Source organism: Lathamus discolor, chromosome 5, assembly GCF_037157495.1.
Source record: "Lathamus discolor isolate bLatDis1 chromosome 5, bLatDis1.hap1, whole genome shotgun sequence".
Classification (NCBI taxonomy): Eukaryota; Metazoa; Chordata; class Aves; order Psittaciformes; family Psittacidae; genus Lathamus; species Lathamus discolor.
The window spans coordinates 47,839,028-47,858,805 of record NC_088888.1 but is presented as its reverse complement, the minus strand read 5'-3'; the positions used below and the strand labels follow the sequence as shown (position 1 = coordinate 47,858,805).

Sequence of the window (19,778 nt, the reverse complement as noted above, 5' to 3'; positions counted from 1 at the left end):
AAGAGGCTTGGAAGCATCAAAAGAAAATCTCAGAGAAATGCCTTTTTCGGGTCCAGTCAAGCCTCAACTTCAGTAAGTTTTGCTTGTGTGTGACTGCAGAATTGGGCCCACAGAATTTTTTGCTCTGTGTATCACATCTAACTTCCTACTGCTCTGACTAAAGCTGGTAGAATAGCAGTTAAAAATAAGTCTGCATACTAGAATTATTCCATGCAATAACTGTATCTGGATAGGTTAGGTCTTGAACTTTATATAGATATCAGATGTTTTTCTGTGCAACAGTTTCTTCTTAAGGACTAGCAGACATATTAAACTTAGAAGAGATTTCATTACCTGTGCTGATGTGAGATAATGGGGGAAAAAAAAAAAAAAAAGTATTCCAGAAGCAGAAAGAAGTGCGAAGGTAGTTTCCTGTATAAAATATGCACAAATAGCAATCATAGCAACTAGCTATTTTCCATCACCAAATACCCTCAATTTCTAGAAAAAAATAAACTGGAGGTTTTCTTCCTCTTGCTTTTTCATAATTTTATATGGTGTTGAGGCTTAAACGTTTCATATGGCTACTAAATTTAACAACTTCTGTTCTGAATCTCAGTTGAAACAGGAGACTCAGGCTCATCACTATATAACAGTGACCCAGGAGCCAGCAAAGTAAAAAGGAATTGTCCACATCTTTGGACACAGTTTGATGCCTGTAACACTGAAGGGAAGAACATCTTTGCTTCTTGAATTAAGCTGATGTGAAAAAAACATTCACTATGAAAGCAGAAGAAGTTGACAGCCTGATGACAGTGTTTGTGTCCTTTCAGGAATATTTGTGAAATTCTGGAAAAAAAACTACTACAAAATCTGTCAGCACTACTGTTAGTTGAACAGCCCCAAACAAGGCTGGGTTACGATAGCCAAGTAATCCTCATAAACCCACAGAAGTAGTCCTCATTACACAGTTGCATGATTTAGGTGTCTTGGATTTGATTGTGGGCCATCTAATTCAAAGTGCATCACAACTAGATGTGTGATTTTTTTAATATGCTGATCAAGAACAAAATGATAAATTTCAATACATTCATTATACTAAAGCATTAATGCTATTTTTCCCCTACAGAAATAAACCAGATCTTGTTTTAAATGCATGTCAAGTCAACACTATCAGATCAGATTTGTGCAATACTAAACTAGTTATGATACTCGCAAGCACTACAAATTGAATAAGAATCACCGTGGTAACTTCTTGTTTGCATAATATGCTGTGTTCTTTGGTTAATACATGTTTAATTCTTTGTTCTGTACACTGGTATCCATCTGGAGTTATTCTTTGCAATTTAAACTTGTAAACTCAGCTAAAACACATTTTTATTTATAAATAAAATACAAAGTATATACAACTACTAGAAAGAAGAGTTTACTTCCATGTGCTAGGTACAGTCATGACCAACTGTACTCAAATCATACTTCATCAGATGTTTGTAAAATAATAAAAAAAATTCATTACAACCTTGTTAGTATTTTCCCTGGTGCTTAATATTTCAATTGCTTGTTGTCCTTGTTTCCTAGATTCCAAAATGCTTTGGAAAGGTCAGAGGAGTCCAGAACACTCAGCACCTCAGGGGACTTCCCTGTCAGTGTCAAGAGCCTTGCAGAGCCATGACCGGCATGGGACTACCTGGGGAGGCTCTAGGAGCTGAATGACCCACCACCATACCCTCTCCGTTAGTGGTCAAAATCTGGAATATATTAAAACATGAGGTACATTTTTCTTCCAAGTGAGTTCCAATGTAGATTTTTTTCTTGAACATCCTGTGAAATTAAAACTGTCAAATTCCTCAGTTTCAGTTTTCCATTTAAAACCAGAATATGCATTATTGCCTTTTGTGTGCAAATGCTTTTCTGTGGCTGATTCTATCAGTAGTTTCTGGAACACGTTAATGGAGATTTACGTCTGCATAAAGAAACCATTTCCCCGTGGCTGTCAAAACTTCCCTTTCCTGTATTTGCCATTTGTTTTCCTGGCACTCACTGTAATCTCAAGAGCCTCTAAACTTTTCTTTCCCCGAGTCTTCCAATCTTCCACCACTTTTATCCTCATTTACTATCAGCTTCCTTCCACTCTTACTCCCTCTGAGATTTATAACACACCTGCATGTGTTCCTCAGTATTGCACTGATTTTAGCTCAAATGCTTAGCAAATCTGTGGAATGATCCTGAAGGCTTCTTTTTACTAACATGAAAGGAATTATACAATACACCTGGGGAGTCTTTGATTTAATTCTATTTCTTTACATGGTGAACACAAAGTCCTGTCTCACACAACACAGTAGGAGGTCCTTTTGTTGCTTACATCAGGGTCACATTATAAGTGCTTCTCTGACTTCTTCATTGTTTTCCACCAAACTCCAGCCACTTCATTTTCACAGACAGCACTCAAAGGAATTCCCAGCTCATGCATTTGTAATCAGTTTTGTCTCTAGACAGATATTATGCCCATTTCGGCTCCCACTTAAAGAAGAGGTAATTGTTCCCTCCACCATCTTCAATGCAACAAGCTAAATACACCCAGTCAGTGACGCAATTGCCTTTGCATCAAATGTATAGTTACTCTGGGACAGCCAACTTCTCCTATACCACCACAACCTCCCAGGGTTATAATTGCTCCTTGTTCTGTTCCCTTCTTGGCTTCCTTTCTTCTGTTCAGCCATCATTTCCCTCCCCAATCCTCTTTTCAGCACTCTCCCATGATAACACTGAGACAATATAGGCACATCTCTCCTACCCCGCGCCTCCCTCCAACATGCATACTTCTTTATGCCCTCGAGCATTAATGTTCCCTTGCAGACAGCCATTTTGAGACCAGAAGTTTGGCAACAAGGCCATTTAAAACACATTAAAAAAAACATTTAACTATGTTGTCAGATTGAGAAAATAGCAGGCACTAAAATAATTTATATTGCAATTTTTGAGATCCATTTGAAACCATTTTGCTTTAACAAGCAAAATGCCGGACGCAGCCCGGCCCAGCGGAGTGCTGTTAGCCAAGCGACGGTAGCATAAGGCTTCTCCAGCAAGCAGCCGCGAGATGATGGCCAGAAGCCCAGGAGAGGAGCTGCGGCTCAGCACCGACGCCTCCCTGGACCAATGGGGTAGCCCAAGGGGAAGGTTTTTCAACGTGAAATGAGACCTTACTTGCAGGTCTACCTCCGTGGATAAGGCCTGCACAAATGTTTGGGCTGACATGGTAAAAGGAGGGAAGAAAAAAGGGCCGGGCAGGGCATCACGCTCGGCCCTGGAGAGCTGGGCCAGGCTGTTATTCAGCCCCTGGGGGCGGCGGCAGTGGGACCCGTTTCAAACACTGACGGGCCGCGCTCGAGGCAGCACGTCCCTGCGGACTGACACACTCGCCCACTCGCCCGGCACTACGCAGCCGCGGTGATCCGCCGCCCGCGCCCTTCCAAGCGACAGGGGGCGCTCTTGCCGGCCGCACCGTCATAGGCGGCAGCCCTCCCGCCCCGCGCACGCGCCCCGCCGTCCCGTGCCGGAAGCGGAAGCGGTCGGCGGCAGTCCCGGTAGTGAGAGCCGCTGGTTGTTCTCTGTCTGTCCGTTGTTGCCGCCGCGCGTCGCCCGCCCGCTCACCCGCGTGATGGCGGCCACGGCGCTTCCCCCGCTGCCGTCGCAGTTCAAGAGCATCCAGCACCATCTGCGAACCGCGCAGGAGCTGGACAAGCGCGAGCCGGTGGTGGCGTACTACTGTGAGTGAGGCGGCCGCAGCGCCGCCCCTCCGCCCCCGAGCTGAACTGGGCCCGGCCCCCAGCATCCCGGCCTGTGCCGCGGCTGGGGGCAGTCCGCCGCCACCCTCACCCCCCTCTCCCCCGGTCCTTTTCTGTCTGTCCTTCTGTCTCGCTGGGTTCCGCAGAGAGCCCGTGGGGTGTACGCAGAAGAGGGTAGGGGGGAGAAGCCCCACCTCTCGGGGCGGTGCGGGGCGTGCACCGTCTGCCGCGTCAGCCGCGAGTCCCAGCTCACTTTTCATGTATTCTGCTCTTTTTTACAGTTAAGCCTCTTGGCAGTCTTTGAGGGTATGCCAGCAGCCTGAGTACATAGTTGTACGCACAAGTCCTCTGTTAGGATAGTCTTAAGAACATTCTTTTCAGAGTTTTTCTCCTGGAAAGAGCTTTCTGTCCTATGTCTCAGTAGACAATTTGGGTTTGAGAGTCTTTAATTCTTTTAATAGTGCTTACTTTATTTCTGTGCGACTTTGTCACTTCTTCAGGGTTCTCTTCGGGGGGAGAGTAGGTGGTGCTTTTTTTTTGTTTTTTGTTTCATGGAAGGGACCACAGCAGAATCTTAACAGTAACTTCAAAATCAGTATGTAGGTATTTCAAGCTAGCGTGGCTTCTAAGCTGATGGTCGTGAGGGTGGTTTTGTAAGCCTTTGTAAAAGGCTTTCCCCAGCAAATTAACAAATCCAGGTGTGTTCTTAGTAGTCTTAAATTTTTGTAACAGTTAATCACAACACTTGGAAAAAATCGTAAGACTAGGAGATCACCAGAAATGTTTGTTATTTTCTCTTTATTGAGATCCAGGGAAGTAGTTTGGTGGGCTTACTTGGCTATAGATTGTCTTCAAAAAGAGTTAGATAAAAAACAGAGGTAAAAGTGCTAGTTCAATCTGTAAGGCAGTCTTAACTTTAGAAGGATGAACTCATGGAATTCAGGCTTCAGAAAACTCTTGGAAAAAAAGCCCTGTCAGCTCAGTATCAGAAGGGTAATTTAAATTTTGATGCGTTAGGCAGGAATACTGTCCTAATGTGGATAAGTGTCACCAGAGAAGCGAGACACACACACACTAGAACACTGGATGTTCTCAATAGTACTTGCTCTTTTTTTACAGGAGAAACACAGGACAAATCATACTTTGTGTGGCAGGAAGCACCAGCTAATCAAGTTGCCCTAGGGGTTTTTGGTTTTATTTCTTTGGGGTGTTTTTAATCAGATGTAACACCCTGCCTGGGTATACAAGAAAAATACTAGTGTTTAGTGTAGGCAACAAAATACAAGTCTATTTTAAAACAAATGTTTTTGTGGCTGCTCTCTGTTTTTCTTAATGTCTTTTCCCTTCTGAAACTTAATGTTAGTGTACTTAGTGTACAGAAAAATAAACAAACTGTGTTGAATAATTATTATTTTTTATAAAGTTCTGTGCATAGTCTCTCCTAAGGAGCCTGAAAATTTGCATAGCATTTTAGTTTGAGTAGTTCACATCTGATTCATTACTGAGTTTAGTGAAGACTATATTCTAGAGACCTTTCTCAATGCATCATAGATAAAGCAAAAAGCAGTGACATCTCTTTTTCAAGGCAGGTCTTGCTTGGATCCTTTGTTCTTTTAAATACACAAAGGAGAAGAATGCTTTTCAGACAATGTTTTGAAAGCAACACAGATTTTATGTGGAGTTAAAACAACATTTCTCATCAATGCTTTGCTGAAAAAAGAAGTGAATATCTCTTTGCTGAACCTTTGAAACATGTTTCAGAGGAGCTGTATAAACTTGCTCTGATGTGTTGTGTGGAAAAAGTAGTATGAAGAAAGCTTGATGTGTGCTGGAACACACCAGCTGTGGTGTTTGTTCTGTGCCGGAGCTGCTCCACCAGCCTCCATGTCTTGGGACCAGCAGGGGTGGTGTGACACAGAAGCCAGCTGAGGGGACCCTGTTGTGAAAGGTCATGTGATAGGACAGTGCATATTCCATCACAAGGCTGTTTGCACAGAAAGGAGGAAGGTGTTTATAGCTATGGAATATTGCCAGAAGTGGTCCTTTCCTAAAAAAAAAAAAGCAGCTTTGGTCATAGTATTAATGTTCCCATGGCACAGTAGTTTCAGTATGGGTATATGGTTGCTAAGTTTTGATTTCTGTTCATTTTAGTTCATCTATGTATTTCTAATAATAAGAGCTGTGACGCAAACTAATTTGAGTATCAGCAACAAGTGAACTCTGGTAAGATGTGTTTGCAGTGTAAAACTACTTTCTATAGCTTAACAACACAATTCTTAGGAGGAACTACTTAATGCTCATATTAATATTTTTGTCTCTCAGCATCCATTTGTGCTAGAAGTGTGCTGTCAAGGATCGGAATTTGAATGGCAGTTACACATTTTATTTGCATTCACTATTTTAAATCTTTTTTTTTTCTTATGGTTTTTTTTCTTCCCTTTTTTTTTTTTTTTGGTGTACTTCATTTGAAGCATTAAATTAGTATAAACTAGCACTGCCACCTATAGAAGATACTATAGTCCTTCTCTAGCCTCTCATTTCCAACCCTCATGTGCTTCAGAAGCAAGCATCGATCTAACTGTATGATGAAAACCAACAATAAGCTATTTTTCAACCAGGTCAATTCGTTACCGCTTACATAGCTGTGCCTCACACAGAAAAAGACAAGGAACAAGACACAGTGGCCTGGGGCAAAGACAGGACTCCTGCTTTTTTGATATTGCTGGCATATATTGATTTAAAGAAACTGTAATTTGGTGAACATTGATCTCTGTTTTATATAGTATGGATAGCTACAGCATGGATGATTTGTATTTTTTCAACTGCCCCATAATTTTCCAGATGAAAGATAAAGAACAACAGTTCTTTATCTCAACAGCTCTTGTGCACCATAGCGCATCACAGACACTTGTAGTTGTGGTGCTTGCTAGAAATACTGCAAAAATTAAAAAATGGTTTTATTTCAGGTAGCTCTGTGTATTCCTTACAAAGCCTTTATGCTGAACTCCATTTTTAGGTTTTAAATTCAAAGCAGCATATGCTCATATTCAAGGCCCGCCTGGACAAGTTCCTGTGTGATGTACTGTAGGTTACCCTGCTCTTGCAGGGGGGTTGGACTAGATGATCTTTTGATCCCTTCCAACCCTTGGGATTCTGTGATTCAGTAGCTTTATATTTTGTTTGCCCTAACTGCTGTTAGTAGATGGACATAATTAATTGAAGCAATAAAATATATATTTGCTTCCTAACACTACATACCATAAATTTACTTGGTTGTAAAATTTGTTCTACTTAAAAAAAAAATCAACTTGGTTTCTTCAGTTCTCAACAGTTTATGTTCTAAGTTGTGCAAGATTTGATCTCACAAAATAATTCTCCTTTTAAAGAGATTAAATACTTTATTAAGTGTTAAGCACTCTGGTAACCTGCCATCTTTTAAAATACTTACCTCCCCATATGCTTCTTTTTCTCACATTTCATGTATGTAACCATTTCAGGTTCAGTAAAGGTCAGGTCATTCAGTAGATATAAGGGAATACCAATAAAGGCTGCTATGTTGATGGCCTAGCAAAATGAAAATAAGTGATTCATGGTCAATAAAATAACTTTATTATGTTTAAAAGCTTACATGAGTCTAACTGACTATTTTGAGATACTATTCTGCGAACACAAGGAGGCAGGCTTTGATTAAAAAAAAAATGTCTGGCCTGTGTAATAACTAAAGAAATTATATCTCTAACTGTGTCATAGGCAGTTTGACTCAGAAGTTATTTTTTCAAAAAATTGCAGGGTTTGAGAGGTAGTTCAGTCTTCCAGGAACTTCTGGTTTAGCCTTTAAAGCAAGATTTTCCTTAATAGCTGTTGCTTCAGCCTTTCAGTAGTGTTGTTAAGCTCTTTTCAAAGATGATTAGTAGTTTATCTATACTTAGTGGCCATTGAGGTTCTAATTCAGAAGTATTGCAAGAATGCCAGAGTTGCCAAAAAAGCATTTGTGTTCAGTCATACCTAACATCCTAACATACAACATTTGGATGCTCAGTGAATGCAACATGAAAAACTGTGATTCTAGTAACAGTGCTGTGATGGTTTTTGCTTTATACTCTGCTGAACATCAGAAAACATTCATATGAGAACAGTAGACTTGATCTGTTTAAAAAAAAAGTGTGGAAAATGTACAATTCTCAAATTCTTGATATAGAAAATGACCAGAGAAATCCTTCTGAAGAATCTTACTGCGGTGTTGACACTTCTGGTTTTGTGGGATTGAGCAGAAAATAAAAGCAAAATTTTATTTTTTTTTTTCCCTTCAACTAGTTGGCATCCTCATTGATACGCGAACCCTGTATCATCATGAATCAGAAGTTATTCAGCTTTTGGAAAAACCCATCTGTTAAATGTGACTGGCTGTTTACTTTCAACTTTAGTCAGACATCTATGAAATAAGCTGCTCACTTGCATACCAATTATAAGACTTTTTAATTTTTTTAATTTATTAGGGAAAAGATGGAAAATAAAGTTCATGGCCTGACTTGGAACTCAGGGGGGAAAGCCATTACTGTGTAGTTTTACAACTGCAGTACTGTTAATTTTGTATTGATCCTTCCTCAAAGGTGAGGACTAATAGCAGACAAATATTTTTATTGAGCTTTTAATTCATTGAACTTTTGGTTGTATCTTGTTACATTTTTGAATGAATAATTTAGAAGTTGTATGCAATTCAGAAGTATTGATGGAAAGAACAGTAACTGGTGTTTGCTGTATTTCACTTCAGAGATTCTTCACATACTTACTGCCTTCATTTAACTGGGATATTGTAGAACTGAAATGCATTAAATAATGTTCTTATTTCTTATCTAATAAGATCAGATTCCTGAGCTTTCCAGTTTAATATTTTTTTCTGTACTAGTTTTATATCCATTTCTAGAAATATGTTTTCCATCTTCTCATATTGCTGGTGGCAGAAGACTGTGTGCTACTAATACTACAAATGATTTAAAGCCTATTATTAGAGATTACATACTGAAGAATAGATATAATCTGTTCTTTACTCAGGATAAGTTAATTGGTTAAATGTTTAAGAAGTAGACACCCATTTCATAATGTACTATAAGACCTGCTGAGATTGTGGTATGAGTATAAACTAAAAATATTTCTCAATTTCTTTTGTTCCCCCTGTGCCTTCTATTTTTTTATTTTTTTTCTGTCTTCAGTCTTAGTTTGTTTGCTCTGATTTGTGTCAAAAGATTTATAAGTGGGAAAACTGGTTTGCTTGCAGAGACAGAAAAACAGTGAGAGGTGACTGGAATAACAGTGATAAATATATAAACCGCACAGTCCTCAAAGCAAATTGTGGGTAGAAGCAAAAATTAAAAATTATGTTAACTGTTGTGTAGTACTTTTGGTACTTGCTTTGATTGCATAGGTAATATATAAAAAAAAAAAAAAATCTGACAGAGGGAGGAATGAGAACATAAAATAGAACAAGTGTGCTCCAAAGACTGAAACTTAATTTCTGAGGTATGTATATTTGTATAAATATAATTTCTGAGGTATGTATGAAGCTCCTAAAGTTAAGTTGTACACGGTTAATACAATAATATGCATTTTTCTGCTATAGAATTAACTTTTTTTTTTGGTGGATCTTTATTCAGCTTGAACTTCTGAAGTAGAATTCAGAACTGTCCTTTTCCTGCCTCAGGTTTGCTGTTGTTTCTAAAGAAGGAATGCATCAATATCAGCATTCTAATTTGCAGAATCACAGAATTGTTGAGGTTGAAGGGAACTTGGTACATCAGCTGGTCCCATCCCCTACTCTAAGCATGATCACTAGTGCAGATTGGTTAGGGCTGTGTCCAGGCAGTTTTTTAATATCCCCAAAGATAGAGACTCCACAGCTTCTCCAGCCTTTTCCAGTGTGTGATTATCCTCACAGTTGATTTTTCTTATGTTTAAATGCAGTTTTCTGTGTTTAATTTTGTGCCCACTTCCTCTTGTCCAGTCACCGTGTGACACTAAGAAGGGTCTGGCTTTGGCTTTGCTCCCCTCTGGCACCCTCCCCACATCAGGTGTTTATTCACATTGATAAGACACACTGAGCCTTTTCAAGACTAAGCAGTCCCAGTTCTCTGCCTGTCCTGGTATGACAGATGTTGCTAGCCCTTCATCAGCTTTGTGACCCTTCCAATGTCTGTCATACTGAATGCCCAGAACTGGAGCCAGTACTTCACATGTGTCACACCAGTGCTGAGTAGAAGGGAACGATCACTTCCCTCAGTGTGCTGGCAGTGATTCTCCTAATACAGCTGTGGATGCTGTTAGCAGTTAAGGTCAGGAGTGCACTTGGGAAACTGATCTCATGGTTATGCCTATCTAGAGTGTTTTGGTTCAACTCTCAGAGGACTTTAAGAGTATGAAGTAGGTTTCTTCCAGTTTAAACTGGAGGGTGTTCCACAGGCATACTTCAGATTTGTGCTCTAATCACTACAAGCTGGTTTATCCACAGGGCTTGACCATAACTAGAGTAGCTTCCTTCTCCCTTTTGCCTTCTTGAGATCTCAGTTATCATAGAATCATACAGCTGTTTGGTTTTTTTTCTAGTTCAGTTAGAAACATTTCATTTTTAGACTATAAAGACGAGCCTTGAAAACTTTAGTTTAAATAAACTAAATAAATTAGTTTAAATATTGTGCAAAAGCATGGAAACCTGTGAATTCCACATAAAAATCTCTTATTCAAATTTTACAAGGCCAAAACGCACAGTGAGGAATGGCTGCATGGAATATGGCATCGTTTCCTAGAATTCATGTAGGTACTATTAGATTACTTGTTTTGCCATCTAACCTTAATAATTACCAATCTTCTTTGTAACTGCAAATTCTGTTTCACCTATTTGTTTACAAGTTGCTGTTCTTCAAATAATAGCAAATGCTAATGTAATGTATATAACTCTACAGTCATTTTAAGTAAGAGACATTTTACTTGAGACAGTTTTGACTTGACAAGTTTGCCTAGCATGTAAGGTAACCTTGAAATATATTGCTGTCAATCCATTTTCCTCTGTAGGATTTAGAATAATATAAAATAATTAGAGGTGAAGAGGGAGTTATGATACTACTTTTGTTGTTGTTGTTGTTGTTATGAATTTCTTAGTTAAATTTCTATGTAGTCTTCTTCCCTCCCCCACCAATTTTGCCTCAGACTTTTTTTTTTCTTCAGTTTTTCTGTAAGCTAATGTTACTTGAAAATAAATATTTAAAAGTAATTTATTTTCTCTGGAATGTTTCAGATTTTGACTTGATGCTGCCAGCCTAATACTTACCTTGCCTTTTGCCAGTTTCATTCATCATCATATTATGAAGAGGAGGTATAAGGCCCTTCAGAGTTGGTTTGACAGTGCTGTTAAATCTGTTTTTTAAAGTCTTTGAATTCAGACAATTTGGATTTAGCCATGTAGAAATAACATATTTATTATCTGCATGCAGAAATTACATGAATGAAGTGTGATACATTAATGTTAATGAAAACAAGAATATTTCATTTTTATATGAAAATGTTTGCAGTAGTTGAGTGCAATCCAGTTTAATGTTTTCTTGTCGCTTTCTTCCCACATTTGTGTTGTCTTCCTGTGCCAAGCAGTTAACAAACATTTTTCTGTCAGTGGTTTGACAAAGGGAAGAGGAAGGTGTAGAATATGAATGAGTAATAAATTATGGCCTGAAAAAGCTTTCATCCCTTAATCAGAATCAAAATATGGCTGAGGCTTGTGGCAATGGTTTTTGTTTCTGTTTAGTGTAATCTGTTACTATCAATGCCAAAAATCTTCCGGTTCCTATTTTTTTTCTCTATACTAGAGAATTAAATATGTGTGGCGAAAAAGAACTGTAATCTTTTGATCCTGTTAGATGAGGAAAAATTAAAATGGCTAGTAGGGCAGAATTTAGAAGATAGAATCAGGCTATTGTGCATGCTTGCTGGCTGGAACTTTTGTTCTCCAGTATTTTTACTTGGCAGAGAGTTAGTTTAAAACCGGGAGTGAAGGGAGTTTCAGTTGTTATCCAAACATAAATCTGGAATAACTTACTGTGTATTAGGAATGAATGCCTGGCACATATTAAAGACAAAATTCTCGCTCTGAAATTGTGCTGTGTATTAGCAAAGGAAAAATAACATGGTATTACGTGACAAATAAAAGCAGAGAAGTTTCTGTAAAGCTCACTGTATAATTCCATCCAGCACACCCACACTTAGTATTTGCTGAAGAGTGATTAAGGGTAAAAAATCAAGACGTAAATTTTGTAGTTATCTTGGCAAAACATTTTTCTGAGAATGATTACTTGCCAAGTCTTTATGAATTTGAATATAAATGTCCTGCCCGCAGACTGAGAGCAAACCCTCTTGTAGTTAATAATTGGCAAAACAGTTCTGTCTTTGTGCATAAAAGATTACAAGTGACTTTACTTAATAATTAATATTTCAACATTAACTCTTGCAGCCTCCTTTACCTTCTTAGTGCTTTACTTTATGCATATACTACTGTTGTCAGCCACAAAAATGTTTTCCTACTTGACTTAGATAAAGGGGGCAAAATATACAATTTGTGTCTGTTAGAAAGCCAAGCGCATAGAACAAGCTGAAAAAGAAACAGTAATTACATGCATTTGTTTGTTTCCAGGTATTCCAGATCTTCATCACAAATAGTGAAAACAGACGAGAATTACAGGTCACTTATTTCTAAGATTGTCTACATTCTTTTAGTACTTCATTTAGGCTTTAAAAACTTGTAAATGTTTGCAGCTGCAGTGTATAGTTTTATTTGTCCCGTTATATCAGAATTTTCAGCAACTTGGCTTTTCACAGAGGAAATGTTTTATTAGAAGTTACCAGGCAAATAGGTCCTGTACATCTAGTTGTTTGCAGTATATTAACTGTGGTCATTATAGGCATGCACTTTAAACATTTTTCAGTGTATACAGAGAATTTCAGAAGGGAAAACTCTGAAATAATTTTGATGTAAAATGGCATCTCAAGCACAATCTTTTTAAAAGGTGAAATAACACAATTGTAATACAGAATGCTAAGAGGATTTCTTTCTGTGGTGTCCATACCATTCAGGAGATTAACTCCTAGTTATTAGAAATTGAACCACTCACATTAAAGCAGTTTTTGTGGCTTAACAAGCACAGTAATAATACATTCCACTGCTTTTGAAATATTACAGAAACCAGAACAGCTGTATTTGAAGGAATTAAAATAATTACTCTGTTTTCTTTCAGATACGGGGGAGGGGGAAAATTGAACTCATGTTATATTCAGCCTTCTCAGCAAAAATGTTGGTTGTAGGTGGCAGACTTTTAGCCTCTTGCTTATGTGTTCTTTGCTGCTGAGATTGCCTGTCAACATAAACACAGAGAAAAGTTCTTTGACCATTAGTTGCCAGTTTAAAATTTCACTGGTGATAATAATGCAGGAAAAACAAAATAATGCAGGAAAAACAAAAACTATGTTTTGCTCAATGCTACTGAAAATTCAGGAATGGAGTGAATATTCCCATTTACTGCAGGTTAGACAGGAAAAGGATATAATAGATTTTCTTCATTGGATCAAATGAAGATCTTACAGTAAGGATACATGATAGTAATCTTACAGTAAGGATACATGATAGTAATATTTGTGGGGTAAACTACACACAAAGACCAAAGATATGTAAGAGACTTCTGGCACCTTAATTAGCAAAGGTAGTAGTACGAAAACCAACACAAGCGAACATGGTTTTACAAATAGCTTTCATGTAGAACGCTTGGGACATTTCAGAATCAAAGAGAAGGATGACAAAATATGCAGTCATGGAAAGACTTGTGTTTGGAAATAAATGAAGATTCTTTGCCTTAGGAATAAGATGTAATAATAATACACAAAAATGCAAAGAGTAGAACTAGTTAGTAGACACTTTTTCCTGTTTGTAATAAGTCAAGGAATTACTTACTGCTTTTAGACTCACGTATTTCTCTTCATGCAGATAATTTCAGAAGCAAAATTTCAAAACATTGAAATAATATTATTTTTCTTTCAGTAGTGTCTGTAGAGGCAAATACCAAATTATTTATGCCTCATCCTATTCTGTTTTTGCCAAATAAATCCCTAGTTACTTCAGATCAACCATTTCGCTTGCTGTCTACTTGATAAAGTTTAATGATTGTCGATAGAGGGTTTCAGCCCCCAAGCCCCGTTTTTGTCTACAGCAGCACTGAGTAAATAAGTTTACTTAAACATACATAACCTTGTTTATCACTGATGAGTTTCAAACTGTGGGAAGTATACTTTGCTTCTCTGTTGTCAGTTCATCCATTGAAACTGACGTTGCAAGAGATTTTGACTGGTAGGATATGGTTTTCATTTTATGACCTGTGGGTTTCCTTGTATTTACAGTCAGGTTGTTTTATCGATGGTATTTGAGTCAGATCCTCTTTCATTACTGAATGCTACTGGCTGTTGATGCTTTGTCAGTGGTAGTTTTCAGAAACATTGTATTCTTTCTTAATCACCGCCTATTTGAGAATGAAGGAAGAGCTTATGCCTTACCTCAGTGATTGCCTCATCAGAGGAAGGTTTTGTTATGTAGCACTCCTTTCAAACATTACTGAGTGTGAGGAAGTCAGTGTGCAAAAATTCTGAACTTTTGAGAGTTCTTGAAGATTGCAATAGACTTTTTAGGGTAACTTAAGTGTGCTTTGACCTTTTACTAGTTAGGACATTTCCTGCAAGATCTTACTATCCAATTTATATAGACATTAATGCAAATCTGGGTTTGGTGGTAACTGTATCATACAGTCAGCTGTGTGGCACAGTGATGTAATAGCTCTGACCAGCGGAACACATTTCATCTTAGTTCAGGTGACATTAATATTCTTTCTGTAGGATGTCTTTCCTAGTATCTGTAAACTGCTGATGCTAGAGCGCCTGTTTTCTTGACAATCTGTTGATGCTTTGGATAGTAGCCCTTTGGTCTTGGATGACTTGGGGACTCTTGGGCACCTTGATCCCAGAGTCCTTTGTTAGCAAGAAAGTGCTAACATTCTTTGGAGTGTTTGAAGGGGTCATAGACTTGTAGAAGTAACCAGGTTGGAAAAGACCTTTAAGATCATCAAGTCCAACCTTTACCCCAGGACTGCCAAGTCCGCCACTAAACCTGAGTTTCTCAGTCTCAGAAATCCTCAGAGGGGAAAAGGCTGGCATTGTAGGGCTGCCTACAAAGCATACAGATGTAACAGTTCTGTAAATACACCCCTTTGGATATTATTGTGGAAAAAACTTATTTTGCTTTCACTATTTAAATGGATATATTTCAAATGAATGTAAAAAAAACACCACTAAAAATAACCCCAAAACCAGATTAACAGAAGAATAAGTTATAAATAAGAAGATCTTTTAACGATTAAATATTTGAAATATTTCTGTTTATATGGGAACAGGGTTCTCTTTATTTAAATTAATTGTGGAAGAGATATGAAGATGCGTACTTCAGCAAGTAAGATAAATCTATATCCAGTAATGACCAAGGGTATTCTGAATTTGTCATTCTAACTCATAACAGTCTAAAACTGATATACTTTCCTATAAAAAATATCTGAAGAGTGACAGAGCACTGGAACAGGTTGCCCAGGGGGGTTGTGGAGTCTCCTACACTGGAGATATTCAAGGCCCGCCTGGACAAGTTCCTGTGTGATGTACTGTAGGTTACCCTGCTCTTGCAGGGGGGTTGGACTAGATGATCTTTTGAGGTCCCTTCCAACCCTTGGGATTCTGTGATTCTGTGATCTGTCAAATGAAGTAACTGATCTAGATGGACCATAAACCTAGCATCCATTATGTTAATTCGTAAGTTTTACATTATTAAATCATACCATGAAATGTGTTCACGGCAGTTACAATCAAGTATCTACTTAAAAATCAGTTTGACTATAAGCATTGATGCCTCATCATATGATGGTATTTTAATTGACAGTAGACTTAAATTAGAATGCCTTAGACACAAATCTTTATCTTTCTGTGTTTGGACTTCTTGGAAATGTATTTTAAACTTCGCATGTGCTGATCTCTAAATTTTTAATATTAACATGTAAGCATCCTGAAGATAAATAAGGTGGGCTTAAGAGTTGTCCTGGGTTCAGCAGTAGCAGCCATTTTTTCTCCTTCTTAGTAGCTGGTGCAGTGCTGTGGTTTTGATTTTTGGCCTGGGAACAGTGCTGATAAAGCCAATGTTTTTAGTTGCTGCTTAAATGTTTGGTCTGGCCAAGGACTTTCTGAGCCTCATGCTCTGCCAGGGAGGAGGGAAAGCTGGGAGGAAGCAGAGACAGGACACCTGACCCAAACTGACCAAAGAAGTATTCCATACCACAGCACGTCATGCCCAGGATGTAACTGGGAGTTACTCGGAAGGGCTAGTTCACTGCAGGGTTGGATGAGGTATCAGTGGATGCTCGGTTGGGTGGGGTTGGGCGAGTTATCGGTTGGCTGGTGCTGAGGCGTTGTATTCTCTGCCCTTGTTATTTCCTTTATTATTATTGGTGGTAGCAGTAGTGATTTGTGTTATACCTTAGTTACTAAACTGTTCTTATCTCAGCCCATGGGAATTGCATTCTTTTCTATTCTCTTCTCCATCCCTCTGGGTGTAGGGGGAGGGCAAGAAGGGGGGGAGTGAGTGAGTGACTGCATGATTTATGGCTGACTTTGTTTAAACCACAACAAGAGTACATACCAGTAGTTAGCTTAATATTAGTGCTGTCACTTCATGAAACCTACATATAGCATTTTCTTGTTAAAATTGTTGTCTTTCATCTGTCATGGTCACTTGTTGTAGTTGGCCCTATCTTTTATGATTCCTGAGGTTTCACTCAGAGTTGACTTTTACTTGGTTGTTCTTTACTGAAAACTTGAATATAAAGGTGCTGGGTTGTTTTGTAAATTGTAAATATGGAAGTAGAGAAGCATTGAAGGGCACAAGTATGTTTTTTATTATTTTAGGGAGCATTTAAATGATTGGGCAACCCAACGGTTTTAACGTTCAAAAATTTGTCAGCTTTGCACTCTCAAATAAGGAATGTACACTTTGTTCTGCATCATCAATGTGTATGGGGCATGAAATACTAATTTTAAAATCCAGAGAAATGAGTTATCACACTCACCAGCAGAACCTAGGTTAAGTTTTGTAGCAAGCGATCTAATTTTATTAGACAAACTGATAATAGATGGAAGGGCAGCTTGTGAGCATATAATGCCTTCTTCTGCAGCAGACATCAGCATAAGAGCAGTTTTAAAGCAACTGTGTTAAATATTCTTTTTTACTGAGACAATTCAAAGGGAAAAGACTATCTCTAGTGTATGAATTGAGGCTTGCGAGGAAAGAAATGCTAAAGCTGTAAAGCAGGTAAGAATCACTTGCAGACCTCTGTATCCTGCAGGGAGAAGGACTCTGTGGTATGCCATGATAACCACCCAATGATATTATTTGGTAGAGTTGCATCTTACAGTTCTTAAGCTCTGCATTTGGAAGTGTTTTGTAGGACTCCCTCAAGGGTCAGGAGTGAGAGTTTGTAAAATGGCTTTCTTGTGAAAAATGTCCTGTATTTGGTTACTGAGTGCTTTTGTTCCATTTTCCTTTCTCTTTATGTTAATTCTAGTAAATAATTCTTTGATTTTTCCCACTGTTTTTTGAAGCATATAAAATTCTGCCTTGTGCCAATCTAAAATTCATAGATTTTTGGTAGTAAAAAGGTAACTTTAATTAGAAGTTACTAATCATTGTTAATCATTAATTTTCAAGATCATATAAAAAAAATGGTGACTTTATTTGCTAGGAAAGTTTAGTAAAATCTGTCTTGTCTGATTTCAAGATCCGGTTTGTGTCTTGTGTCTTTTGATGACACATATGATGTGTCTTTTTGTTTGATACATATAAATGAGGTAATAGATGCTTAGCTTCATTTGTTAAGTGGAGTTTACAGTTGACTGGTTCCTGCTACATGGAGTTCCATTTTTGAGATGTATTCATACACTCCATGCATGTATGTAAGTCATACAAAAATTATTCATGTATAACTAGGGATAAAAATTGACTTGAAGTTCCCATTTGAGAGTTGCAAACAAGGGTGGTGATTATTTACAAAAGCACTTAATATTGCATAAAAGTGATACAAACATCAATTTGAAATCAGCAGGAATATTCATTAAGAAAAATAAAACATCTCTTACTATCTCTGCAAGACTGAATATATCTAGATTTCGCTGTCATTGCTCACTAGTACTGCAGTAGTATGTAGTTAAAACACAAGATGATTTTGTCTTTCAGATTTGTTGGGGGAGGCATCGCTTTGTTTGCCTGTGGGTTTTGCCTGAGATAATCACTTCTGGATTTTTGTGTATTTTCTTTCTTTTAAAGGTCGTTTGTATGCAATGCAAACAGGGATGAAGATTGATAGTAAAACTCCAGAATGCCGTAAATTTTTATCCAAACTTATGGACCAGTTGGAAGCTGTAAGTACAATTTATTGCTTTCCTCTAAAATGGTTCACGATGTTACTTTCATTTTTATCTATGCTTCTGCAAATACTGTCTTTTCTCTGTCATCAGTCATTTATGCAACTATTCTTTATGTAGGCATTCTGTGTATAATAAATTGGCAGAAGGATTGAAAGGAGATAAAACTATATGCATGTTTATATGTACGTATGCATGCACAAAGATAACAGATTTTTATATCGCAGACATTTGCCATAAGATTTTGTATAGATAACATAAATTATGATACTTCATTCATACATATTCTTATGGGAAATAATAATTCATAACAAAATAAATACCAATATTCTAGAAGACTTCAGGCTAGCCTAGTCTTTGAGTGCTTTTAAAATTTTTTGACCTGAAATGTTGTACACAGGGAGTGGTGTTGGGGTTTTTTGTTTTGTTTGTTTTTTTTTTTTTCTCATTTTTGTAAGCACAGTCTTATCTGTGTGGGTAAGAGATAGCGATGTCATGCTCTTTTGAGTGGACTCGATAGTATTAAAAAGCAAACAACCTGAAACTGAACAGAGTTAAAGAAAGGTAAACGCATTGTACAGATGGTCAGTGTAAGTTCCAGGAGCTGCTTATGTTCACATGCTGTAGTTTTCAATAGCCTTGCAGGTTTAAGTGCTCATTTGGAAGCAGAAAGTAATGTTGAAAAATTAAACAGCAGTTCTTTTTGTATTCAGTATTAAGATTCCATCAAAAATCTAGCCAGAGCAATGCCTAAAGAGTTTGTGTGAAACTGGTGCAATAGCCTTCAATTCTTCAGAAAAACACCCCAAAATGTGAACCATTTGCCTCTTTTTCATACCTTGTACTTCTTGCTATGTTTATGATTTGAAAATCAGAGTAGTGGGAAATCCAGTGTACAGTGATTCTGTGTTGTGTTGTTTCATCAATTTTTGACATCTTTAATGAATCTGATTTTCATGTTCAAAGGGGAAGAGAGGCGAGATTATAACTCCAGAAGATTTTGCTTTACATTTCCTTAGGATTGTTAAAATCGATTTGATCCCTTGTGGTATTTCAGCAACTGGTCTGTCTGCAGTGTTCTCTTTGCTTCAAATTCTGAAAGACTAGAAAAGCAGCAAAACCCTATGGTTTCACCTTCCAGTTGCTGGTAAAATTGGCTGTGTGGCAACTGATGCTTAGGTACTGAAGTTCCTTCTATGTATCCAAGTGGTTGAAGGATGGAGAGAGCACTTCTAAGCAGATCTAATACAGCATTTTGGGAGCTAGGAAGCTTGGTTATACTGACAGGTTGGACATCTGCAGGAAAAGCAGCCATTTTCAGTCTGCCCAAAATGTGTCTCACAGCTTTCTGTGTTGCTGCAATTGATTTAGATATTGAGAGAAGTTTACAAACAATACTAAACATCATTGTATGAAGGAATAAAACATTGCAGATATATCTGGAAGTTACCAGATGTGTTCTTTGCAAGAAACTTCATAATA

At 37.9% G+C, this 19,778-nt stretch overlaps 1 protein-coding gene across 5 annotated transcripts in view; it reads left to right on the top strand.

The window, feature by feature from the left end:
• Positions 1-3,534: 3,534 nt before the first annotated feature.
• Positions 3,535-19,778, top strand: part of VTA1 (vesicle trafficking 1) — a 37,820-nt gene continuing 21,576 nt past the window's right edge. For 4 of the 5 annotated variants that reach the window (XM_065680707.1, XM_065680708.1, XM_065680706.1 and 1 more), the window contains exons 1-2: positions 3,535-3,746; positions 18,199-18,293. In XM_065680707.1, coding sequence (XP_065536779.1) covers positions 3,638-3,746; positions 18,199-18,293 — 204 coding nt within the window. In that variant the 5' untranslated portion in view covers positions 3,535-3,637. Of the gene's footprint in view, positions 3,747-12,398; positions 12,484-18,198; positions 18,294-19,778 lie in introns of those variants that run through there. The other variant, XM_065680710.1, reaches the window with a different exon arrangement.